This window comes from Physeter macrocephalus, unplaced genomic scaffold (assembly GCF_002837175.3).
Source record: "Physeter macrocephalus isolate SW-GA unplaced genomic scaffold, ASM283717v5 random_1410, whole genome shotgun sequence".
Taxonomy (NCBI): Eukaryota; Metazoa; Chordata; class Mammalia; order Artiodactyla; family Physeteridae; genus Physeter; species Physeter macrocephalus.
This window is the reverse complement of record NW_021146249.1, coordinates 1-11,516: the sequence shown is the minus strand read 5'-3', so window position 1 is coordinate 11,516 and position 11,516 is coordinate 1. Positions and strand designations below refer to the sequence as shown.

General features: G+C 46.5%; 1 protein-coding gene across 1 annotated transcript in view; it reads right to left on the bottom strand.

Moving 5' to 3' along the window:
* The window catches only part of LOC114485287 (zinc finger ZZ-type and EF-hand domain-containing protein 1-like), a 24,319-nt gene extending 13,478 nt beyond the window's left edge, over nt 1–10,841 (bottom strand). The window contains exons 1-6 of the mRNA XM_028486456.2: nt 10,688–10,841; nt 8,944–9,109; nt 7,706–7,968; nt 6,155–6,324; nt 1,700–1,850; nt 176–315 (exon numbers count right to left, since the gene is read on the bottom strand). Coding sequence (XP_028342257.1) covers nt 176–315; nt 1,700–1,850; nt 6,155–6,324; nt 7,706–7,968; nt 8,944–9,109; nt 10,688–10,826 — 1,029 coding nt within the window. The 5' untranslated portion in view covers nt 10,827–10,841. The remainder of the gene's footprint in view (nt 1–175; nt 316–1,699; nt 1,851–6,154; nt 6,325–7,705; nt 7,969–8,943; nt 9,110–10,687) is intronic.
* Nucleotides 10,842–11,516: the final 675 nt, after the last annotated feature.

Below are 11,516 nucleotides of genomic sequence, written 5' to 3'. Positions count from 1 at the left end.
TCCGGACGCGCAGGCTCAGCGGCCATGGCTCACGGGCCCAGCCGCTCCGCGGCATGTGGGATCTTCCCGGACCGGGGCACGAACCCGTGTCCCCTGCATCGGCAGGCGGACTCTCAACCACTGCGCCTCCAGGGAAGCCCCCCTCCCTTTTTTTAAATGCCAATTTGTCTCTTACCGAGTTTAAGGGAGGTAACATGGCTGCTAATAATCCCAAAATCCTCTTCTGGGAACACTCAGCAAACACCTGCTCAGGGCTTGGAGTAACTGCCTTTTCCTCGATGGGCTTCTGAGATGATGCTTCTGAATTTTCAGCATCTGAGTTGTAAAACACCAAGCTTTCAGATTTTGCCAGGTTCTATATGTGTATGAAGAGGCAAGTAACCACTGCACTGTTCCTGTGCCACTACAGAATCAAGCTGGGACTTTAAAAACCTATTGCTGAACACGTCTTACTCAAGGACGTCTGTCCTGATCACCCTGGTTTAAGATTGAGCCTGCCCTCCGATCTCTCCCAACCGCTCTGCACTCTCCATTCCCCTGCTCTTTTGCGCTCATGGCATTTAATTCCCGTTTAACACACCATATGATTTGATATTGATTGTTTACCATCTGGCTTCCCCTCTAGATTTTTGCTTTTTTCAATGATGTATCACAAACACCTAGAAATGTTTCTGGAGCACAGCAGCTATTCAATAAATACTCGATGGATGAATAAACTGTACGTGAACCAGGGTGCTGCTCCTCAGATGGAATCAGACCAGAGTGGATTCTGATGACCTGGACTGACACGGCGTCAAACTGTTTTCTGGACCTTAGAATTATATCGGCCCTGCAAAGATAAGCGTCAGCCCCGTCCATCTGAGAGCCGGCCCCACGGACGGGGCTGGATGCCGCGCTCACCCCTGCTTGTCACAGAGCGGCCAGGCGGGGAGGATCCCGCCTCCCCGAGCCGCCCTGAGGACTTCGGGCTCCTTCTGCCCACAGCGCCCCCACTCCTGGCTCCTCAGTCGCCCTGAAACAGCCCTGACCTTGCGCTGCCATCCCCAGCAGGTGTCCGAGTGCACAGCACCTCTCCACTTCCACCTTCCAGCGCTCCACTCCCTCCCTATACACCTGCTCCCCAGTGGACTGCCTGGATTCTCTGGGGGTTCCCACTCTGGGGCCTTTGCTCGTGTAGTTCTTTCTGCCCTGAATGCCCTCCCCCACAGTAGATCTCAGCACATTCAAGGTCCCGTGCAGGCCTTATTTACAACGGCTTTACACTGACACAACCTGTTCCAGCTACACACCCATCACTGCTAACACGCACTTGGGCCTCTCTCCTGGACAGAATCGCATCCCAGCTCAAATTAGTTACACACACCTTTGTCTCACACCCTCCCAGACTGTCAGCACTGTGAGGGCAGGAGCTATGTGTCCATTTGTCTGACTTGGTCCCTGTTTCATCCCCAGGGCCTAGCACAGTGCTTGGCACATAGAAGGCACTCAGTAAATTAGGGAACAAACAAGGTAGGAAAGCAGGCAAGATGAAGGAAAGATGACTTTCAAAGTGTTATCAGTACCATCTGATGCAGAACTGAGAAACCAGGCACCCTTGGGTGCTAGCCAATTTTAAACTGCGTGCAAGAAATAAGTCAGGGACGGGTATGCGTGCATTTTAAGATGAAAGAGATCAAGGTAACTGTCAAAGAGTCTTTACCTGGAAGTTCCGTAGGTGCGCAGGCACCTGCAGGTGAGTCTGAAACCTGCGTCTGGCAGGAAGGCCCCTTCAGGAATGAAGCACCGCCCGCTGCCTTGCTCCTCTGCCGGCAGTCTAAAGGTCTGACCTCCTCAGGGACATCCCTCGTCCCCTAAAAACAAAACGGTGAGTGTAAAAGAATTAAGGTTTCTTTCTTATAAAAGTTTACTTGTTAATATACTACAACTTTTAAAATCACTAGCCAATCAGTCTTCACAAACAAACATACTTTTGAATTAGAGAATGCCGCTCGTTTCTGATGATAAATCTGTACTCTAATTAAGACAGTAATCACTGCATCACATCCCCCCAACACCTTCCAAATGCCGCTCTGTCAGAGCCTGCAGTCACATAAGCAATGGCTCTGGTACAAACCTCCTACACATTCTATTTATCTTCCAGAAGCCAGGTATGGACAGTTCTTCTCTTGGGGAAAAAGAAAAAAACAAAGGTGTGGATTTCCTTCTAGCACAGTAAGCTGACTTTACACCTTTGAGAATTCCATTTTGGCAGAGAGACTTACAAAGGGGGCCCTCATCGGAGCTGGGAGTGTTTTCTGGGCTCAGGAGTCTGGCAGTGAGCTGCCCACACTGGCAGGGTGACAATCCTTGACCTGAATTTCCTTAGGAGTCACTCAGAGTCACCCCAAAAATCACCTGCACTCCCTGGGCCCTCAGGGTACTTTTCCTTATATGTGGAAACCAGGCCAGGCAGGAAGTCTTCTGTGCATGGTGGAGGCACCCTAGCTCCAAGGAGTCTGCGAAGGCAGGACACTTTGGAGCCAAAGATGGGGCATTGTCCAACACTAAACACTCACGAGAAGATCCTGACATCTCCCAGCGGCAGCTGACTTATCCTCCCCTCTCCAGATACTGTAACCTCAACATCAATCCTACCCTCAACACCCCCCTAAGAAGAAAGTGGCTATAAGATTGTCCAAGAGATTTGCCCGATGCACACCATGGAACCAAGACACAGAATGGAACTTGAATCTAAGCTTGAAACTGATCACAGCACCAGTTCTGTTTGACCACAGGATGATTGGAGCTTTCTGAGGTTTGTGGTAACCCTGCATCGAGCAAGTCCATCAGTGACATTTTTACAATATACTTTTTAAATTAGGCATTCTCTGTATTGCCCAAGATGCAGAAGAAGAAATGGAAATGGAAGAGAAAATGTGGGTGCGTGAAGAGTGGACTGGAAACTGGAGTACCATTTACTTGGCTGCCAACAATGAAAACATGGTAAGTGAAAATGGACCACTAAGGATGAACTTCTGCTTATTAACGAGTCATCCAATGGTGACATTGGAGTCACCTTTTATCGAAGGGTTAATTGTACATGTCAAAGCTTCAGCTTCCTTGCAAAAAAAACCGTGGCTATCTGGTTCAGCATGCTCTACTCAGGGAAGGACTATTTACACACACTTCCTGACTGCAGGAAGGTATGTATTATTTTTCTAATCAACATAAGTGAGGACGGCTTCATGACTTCCCTGATGATGGCCCTTGCCAAAGGCCGTGATCTGAGCCCTGAAGACTATGAGGTTTTCAAAGAAAAGACAAAGAAAATGGCTGTTCAAGTCAAAAATATCATTAAAGTCAGTGACACAGATACCTGCCCCCGTGACACTAATTAGCGACTCCTCCCTTGTCCTCATGTCACTGTCGGTTTTTCCCTATGTTAAGTCAGCTAACTGCTTTCTGCATTGGGAAGATAACAGATCTACATCATGAATCGACGCATTATCAGCTTCATCCACATGAAGACAAATGTGCCTTTACTTTCCACTGTGTCCCCTACCTTCTCTCTCCCCTATGAAGCTGAGATAGACCTGACCTTTTTTCCCAGCTCTGTTCCTGACTTGTTTCTTGATCTTGGATTTCTCAATCTCTATGTAAGTTTAAATACAGTTATTTAATAGAAAAAAAAAAAAAAGATTGTCCAAGAAGGGGACCGAGACTGGGAGAGCTACCTGCCTTGTTAAAAATGTACCCTCTGAAAAGATCTCCAACACCATACTCTCTGTACTATGTGGCCCTTTGTGAAAACAATAGAATTCCAAAGTTCTGGCTAATAATGTTAGTCTTGATCTTCTTTCCTGTTATCACAGGACTCCAAAGAGCCACTGCAGTTGCACCACATGGCACTCAAGAGGGTCTCATTACTGGCCAGAGGCCGCTGTAGACAGATGATGTCTCTGGCTGAGACTGCTTTCTCAGTTGTTTAAAACAAAAAGCATCTCTAGACATTAGAGGGAAGGAGGAACAATATCCTTAATACAGCCTAGGATTGGCTAGAAACGCAGAGAAGTTCAAAAACAAGTGATTTGTACTCAGGGCCCAAATAGGATATGGTTCTTAGGGCCATTGTAGTGGGGACATTTGGGTTCTGTTGTGGGCACAGTGTTGGAAACTGCAATTCGCTAGAGAGAAGACTAAGAGCCAGAGCCAGAGGCAGGGTACCCTGGGTACACCCAGCTGCTGATGGGAAGAGGACCCAAAAGGTAGGGACACCTCAGGAAGAAAAATAATGCCCTGGGAGATCCTTAGAAAAAGGCTGATTCCAGTCCCTAGGCAGGGAAAGCCTAAGATAAGCCTGAAACACCTTTTTGTATCAAAAATTAAGAAAGTGCTCAAAGAATAATGGAGACATATCAAAAGGATACAAAAGCCAGCTGGAAGTTTCCATTGGCCAAACACGGGACAATTTGAGCATCAAAATAAGTAATAAAAAGTAAAAGATTTTAATCCATTGAATAAAAAAAATTCATCGAGTCCATTTTCATATAAATAAATGAATAAGTAGATACATGGGGAGCGCTGTGCTGATGGGTAGCATAAGATGCTGGGAGCTCACAAGAAGATACAATTATTCCCAGGCTCAAAGGTGAAGACAAGACTGCTGATTTATCCTGTCTCTGCTGATAACGTTCTTTCTGCCCTACCATAATCTGTGGGTGGGTACAATGCTGCCTGGAGAAGGGGTTTTGTGGTCAAAACAGGCTTGAAGGTTATTATGTCACCTGTCCTGTGCTGGCTCTCTGGCGGAATGAAGCTAACAGAATTTTCAAGTTTTTGCCAGCCACTTTTGCTTTTGCCTTCCTCTAAATGACAACAAGATCCCAGTGAGCTATAACCACCAAATGGGGATCCTCCACAACAGAGACAGAGGACAGAAACAGCAGCAGCTCTTGAGGCAAAGCCAGGGGCATTTACAGCACCAACTCAAGCTTTGGAGGCAGCATCATGGAAGCTCTGCTTGCTCTTCCACAGAACAATCTTAATGTCACTGTCACAGGTTCCACCTGGATCCAGGAAGGCTTTTCTTCTACTTACACAAGCATACGTAAACTACTCTAAACTACATACGTAAACTACTTGGTAAGTAGTAAGCAATTAGTATCACCTATTTGTTGGCTGAATATAAAAATAGTTTCACATATATAGTGTTCACCATAGGTCAGGAACCAATCTCTTTAGGTGCATAATCTTGTTCAATTCTTATAAAAACCACAGGAGGCAGGAAACAGGAGTAATGAACACTGACAGGGAACTTACTATGAACACTGCTTTTCTTTTTTTTTTTTTTTTTTTTTTTTGCGGTACGTGGGCCTCTCACTGTTGTGGCCTCTCCCGTGGCGGAGCACAGGCTCCAGACGCGCAGGCTCAGCGGCCATGGCTCACGGGCCTAGCCGCTCTGCGGCATGTGGGATCTTCCCGGACCGGGGCATGAACCCGTGTCCCCTGCATCGGCAGGCGGACTCTCAACCACTGCGCCACCAGGGAAGCCCCGAACACTGCTTTTTAAAAAAAAAGTTTACTTATTTATCTAGTTATTTATTTGGTTGTGTCGGGTCTTAGTTGCGGCATGCAGGATCTTCGATGCTGCGTGAGGAAATCTTCGTTCCAGCATGCGGGCTCTTCAGCTGTGGCATGTGGGATCTTAGTTGCGGCATGTGGGATCTCAGTTGCGGCATGCGGGATCTTCACTGCAGCATGCGGGATCTTAGTTGTGGCATGCAGGATCTTAGTTGCGACATGCGGGATCTAGTTCCCCGACCAGGGATCGAACCCAGGCACCCTGCACTGGGAGCACGGAGTCTTAACCACTGGACCATCAGGGAAGTTCCTGAACACTGTTTTAAGCACTTTATAGACATTAATTCAATGTATGTAATGCATGTAAATCCTCACAACTATCCTAAGGAATAGGTATTATCATTATTATCCTTCCATTTTTACCAACGAGAAAACCAAAGCGAAGAGATTCTGGTGACATGCCCATGTCTGACAGAGGATCTGCACCCAGGCAATCTGGGTCACGAGCCTCTACTGTTAACCTCTGTGTTCCAGTCCCTCGTGTGAAAGCTCTGAGCTCACCCGTGATTCTGCCCAGGGAAGGGTTGTTACTTACACTGCGGTGCACAAATGGGCCTGCATCAGTTGGCTCCACAGCAGCCTGGATGGCTTTTTTCTCTGGCTGCTCCTCTGATGTTTGGGTGGGCACAGTGACTGGTGGGGCCTGCTTTTCTGAAGTAGAGTCACCGTCTGGCAATATGCCAAGAAGAGCTAGAGCTTTAAGACCTACATGGGAAGCAAATAAGAGAATGGTTAAAAGTTTTATAATAAGGATTATTCCCTGCAAATGCCATAAATCACTTTGCTACTATATGGAAATGCATGGCTGAGTTCTCCACAAACTGAACCAAAGAGTACTCAATCCAACCCTCCACCCTCCCACCCCCCACCCACCACGGCTGTCCAAATCTACTCAGCTCCTGATTTCAGACACCAAAAGTTTCGATAGTGGGGGATACTTGTTCTTTATTAACAACAGAGGACAAAAGATACAACAGGATTGTCTGTTTAGAAAATGATAAACATTAAAATTTTGTAGTAGCCCCACACAGCCAGACTTCTAAATTTCCACTGGCAAATAGATAACAAAATAGCTCTGAAGTACTGGTATTACCCACCTGCTACTTCATCCAAGTCTGATTTCCCTAATGTTTATTAGAATGGGGAGTTAGTCCATTATTCTGAAAGGAATTTAAATTACTCAGAAGTTGAACATCCACATTATTTTTCTCCTTGGCACCCCTCAGTAGATTCAAAGTCATCTAGATATTTTATTAGTCAAACTTTTTTTTTAAATATTTATTTATTTACTTATTTGGCTGCGCCGGGCCTTAGTTGCGGCATGCAGGATCTTTGTTGCGGTGTGCAGGATCTTTAGTTGCAGCATGCAGGATCTTTAGTTGTGGCATGCAGGCTCTTAGTTGTGGCATGTGGGACCTAGTTCCCTGACCAGGGATCGAACCTCGGCCCCCCGCTTTGGGAGTGCAGAGTCTTAACCGCTGGACCACCAGGGAAGTCCCTAATCAAACTATTTTAGTTATAAATAGCTCTCATCTAGAACACAGTTGTGTGGAAGTAGATTTGCACTCCAGGTTAAAAAAAGGCTGCATTCCTTTGGCAACGTTAAGTCTGGTGGATTCAAATACTAAATACTTTATCCCCGGACATCAAGAGTTTTAATTATTAATTTTTTTTACATTTTCATGAAATATTTTAGAGAAACTAATGCTACTTTAATGCCGACATTTCTCTCAAATGAATCTGGGGATTTTTAAAAAAATATATTTATTTGTTTATTTATTTATAATTTATTTATTTATTTTGGCTGCGCTGGGTCTTAGTTGCAGCATGTGGGATCTAGTTCCCCGACCAGGGATTGAAGCTGGGCCCCCTGCATTGGGAACACGCATTCTTACCCACTGGACCACCAGGGAAGTCCTGAATCTGGGGATTTAAAATTAGGTTCCACTCCAGGGTGACCACCTCTTGTGGAAAACTGGGTTTTACTGCCTCTGAACTGAGCACCACTGCATTTTACTTCCACTGGGGCTGTCGCGCCACAAGCAGCTGAGGGGCGGCCTGGTTTCCACGCATAAGGAACAATTACCTTTTCCCTGGTGAGCCTTCATCAGACAGTCCCCGACGAGCTGCATGCACTGGCTCCGCAGGGTGGCGGCACTGCTGCGGGCCTGGGGGTCCAGCTTTTCGCCGTCCACGTCCTCAGCGCTGGCCAGGTGGGTGCTATAAAGAGCCAGGGCGGCGAAGAGCAGCCAGGAGTAGTTGTGGATGTAGGGCTGGATGAGCCTCTGCCGGTCGCTGATCCGGATGGTCACCATTGGATGGGCAGTGATACTGTGGGTAGGCAAGTGGCTGCAAAGGCAAGACATTTTTAAGGCCTACAGGCCTTTGCAAGCCCCCAAAAAGGGAGAATGGGGCCTCAGGGGACCACATGCATGGTCACAACTGGGCGTCAGGTACCTCTAAGACGGTGGTTATTGAAAATTTAAAGACAGGGCTTCCCTGGTGGCGCAACGGTTAAGAATCTGCCTGCCAATGCAGGGGACACAGGTTCGAGCCCTGGTCTGGGAAGATCCCACATGCCGCGGAGCAACTAGGCCTGTGTGCCACAACTACTGAGCCTGTGCTCTAGAGCCTGTGAGCCACAACTAGTGAGCCCGCACGCCGCAACTACTGAAGCCCACACGTCTAGAGCCAGTGCCCCGCAACAAGAGAAGTCACCGCAATGAGAAACCCATGCACTGCAACGAAGAGTAGCCCCTGCTCGCCGCAACTAGAGAAAGCCCGCGGATAGCAACGAAGACCCAACGCAGCCAAAAATAAATAAATAAAATTAATAAATTTATATTAAAAAAATTTTAAAGATGGGTATGGGCCCTCTCTTCAGAAAAATGAACAAACACTGCACATTCCATTTTGGGATTTCACAACCCCCAGAAGACTGTCTATGGAAACCAGGTGAAGCAAGAATTCCTTTTTGTGAAGTTTCGCAGGGTGTGGTTATAGCATTTTGGTAACGTGAGAAAATGACCATAATCTTTAGAGATGGATATGAAGTATGCAGGAAGGAAATGATTTAAGGTCTGAAATTTGCTTTAAAATACTTTAACAAAGAAAAAAAAAAAAGAATAAGCTAAGCACACATAGCAAAATCTTCCTAATTGTTGAGTCTGGGTCACTGTTACATGAAAATTCACTGTACTACTCTCTTTCTTGTGGGTATGTTTGAAATTTTTTACGATGCAAGTTTTTTTTTTAATTACTAAAAAAAAGGCAAAGGAATACATGAAGAAAAGTTTACCAGGCTGGAGGCCATCTGAGACATACCCATAGGAATATTTCTTGGCCGCATAGCACCCATAGCAAAGGTCAAAGTCATCGCACACACTGCAGTTCATCCTCCGGCCTATGATCAAACCCTGGCAGTGGTCACACGTAAACTCCATGTTGACCATTTCGTGGTCATCTCCGTGGCCCTCAGGCTTCACCCCACCTGGGGGAAAAACAGCAGCGTGAGGTGAATTGGGCAAAGGACTCTTAGAAGGGCTAGTTTCCAAACCCAAACCAACCCCAGAAGCAGAGTTGTTCCCAGCAGATTGATCGGGGCGTCACGGGCCACAGGCATCTTCTGGAGACCAAGGGTTCCCCAGGTGGCTCATAGCATATGCACGATGTTCTTGGCATGGAACATCTTAGCAATGGTATCGTGCATTGACCCTGCTTTTCCAGCACAATATGGAGTCTGATCAAACAGGTCACCAATCCCATCATGACCTCCATTTGGCAGCACAAGTCCACATGCCAATTTGTGGGCTGTCTCCCATGACCTCTCCTCTAACAAATATTGGTGTATTCTTCTTAACAGGCACTGAGAAGTTATCAGGTATTTGCTCTTACTTTTTCATTCCCGAATCATAGATGAAAACCGACTCCATAACCACAGACCCAGTGAGTGAGAAAGAATGTTAGTCACGAAAGAGACTGACAGCTCTGGTCTCTTTCTTACTCTGAGTCCAGTGGGTCTCTGAGCCCCATCATACACCCTGCTCAATGCTCCTTACCTCTGACCCACTTCAGTTCCCACTGCCAGAAACCCAGTCCAGGCACTAATCCCCTTGTCACTATTGTGATTGATTTCCTAAAGGAAACTCTTACATGGACAGAACCCCCTTTCTCTAGCATAGCTCTGGTCATGTTAACACCTTTCTTGAAAAACCTTCCCCACTGTCTGTAGACTCATTCAAATTCCTGAGCCTGGTATCTCTGGGTCCTACAACCTGGGCCCAACCTGTCTCAATCTATCACTCAGCGGCAGACACTGGAGAGTCTGTCTAAACACACTACATATGCTCACTCCTCTGTCCCTGGACTTGCTCAGCTTTGGATGATGACGCGCTCTCCACTGTTTCCTTCACATCACCCAGTTCCAACTTTCTTCAAAGACCAATTCACATCCCGTCTCCTCCACAAGCCTTCCTGCAATGGTAGCCTTCCCTACTTCTGAACTTTTCCAGAACAATCTATACTGTGCATCTGTAACTCAGCATGTACATTCTTGTCCTGGAAGATGCATTTTGTGAGCAGGCCCAGTCTCCTGCTAAGATTAGAAACGCCTCCAGAGCAGGGGCTGCATCTTATTCGACTGAGTGATGTGCACAAACAGCATTCAGCTGCTTACCACTGACACCCTGCTCTATCTCAGCACCCACAGGTCAAGAGGATTCAAGACTTTCTGGAGTTTGCTTGTGTGTATTTTGCTTCTTATAAACACTGCATGATTCAAAAGGCAAAAATCATCTCCTGAAAACTCAACTGAATGTACATTCATTGGTGCTGAGTGTTTATCAAGTGCCTATACCCAGCAAGACAGAAGATGACAGCACATCACATACCAGAGCTCTGGAGTTTATCATTCAGTTGGGGAGATAAGGGTCATATTCGCCAACAAGTCAGAGAACACTGCTGGGGCAGTATTGTTACTGTACAGTGGGAGTTAAAAAAATGACAAGATCACAGAAAATAGAAATGCTTATTCCTTTTGGGTATGGCACACTCAGGCCGTGACATTTACCTAGGAAGCAAGTCTTGCAGAGATCCATGTCGCTGCACTGCAGGCACCGGTAGCGATGCCAGGGGGCAATCTCATCACACCCATCACAAGAGATGTCCACGTTTAAAAGGTCACAGTAGCGAGCAATAAACATGTGCATCTATAAGATGAAATAAAACACAATTAACCAACAGACTTCTAATGTGGCCACTATTCAGTAATCAATCCATCCTTCAGTATGTACTTAATATATTCCAGGCACTGTACTAGGTGCTAGGATTAGGAGATGAAGGAGCTTAGTGTCTAGTTGGGAATTCCCTGAAGCAAACAGATGACAGCATACAGTATGATAGGGGCTTGGATAGACAATTTCAGGAGGCTTACAGGGCACGTGGAGGTTTTTCAAAGGTGCTAACTCCTCAGGTGAGACCTGAGGGGCAAACAGGCATTAGCTGGGTGGGGACAAGGGTGGTGGGCACGCTGGATAAAAGCAATAGCAAGTTCTACAGGAGGGACAAAAGGATCAAGACAAGGGCTCATGAACTTGGCAATAATTCCGTATGTAGAATACAGTGTGGAGGCAGGATAACCAGATAAAGTTAGAAAGGTTAAACCACAAATGCCTGGGACGCTAGTCTAAGGAGTCATGGATGTTTTAAACAGAAGAGTAACTGAGCATTCTGAAAGCTCCTCTGGTTACTGAGTGAGAATGGATCAGAGAGGGCAAGACTGGAAACAGGGAGACTGACCCTGACAGCAGCTGTTAAAGCAACCCCCCAACAGGTGATAAGGGCTGGACTGGGCCAAAAGTGAGATGGTGGAAGATGGGAGAGCTGAGAGGTAGTAGAAG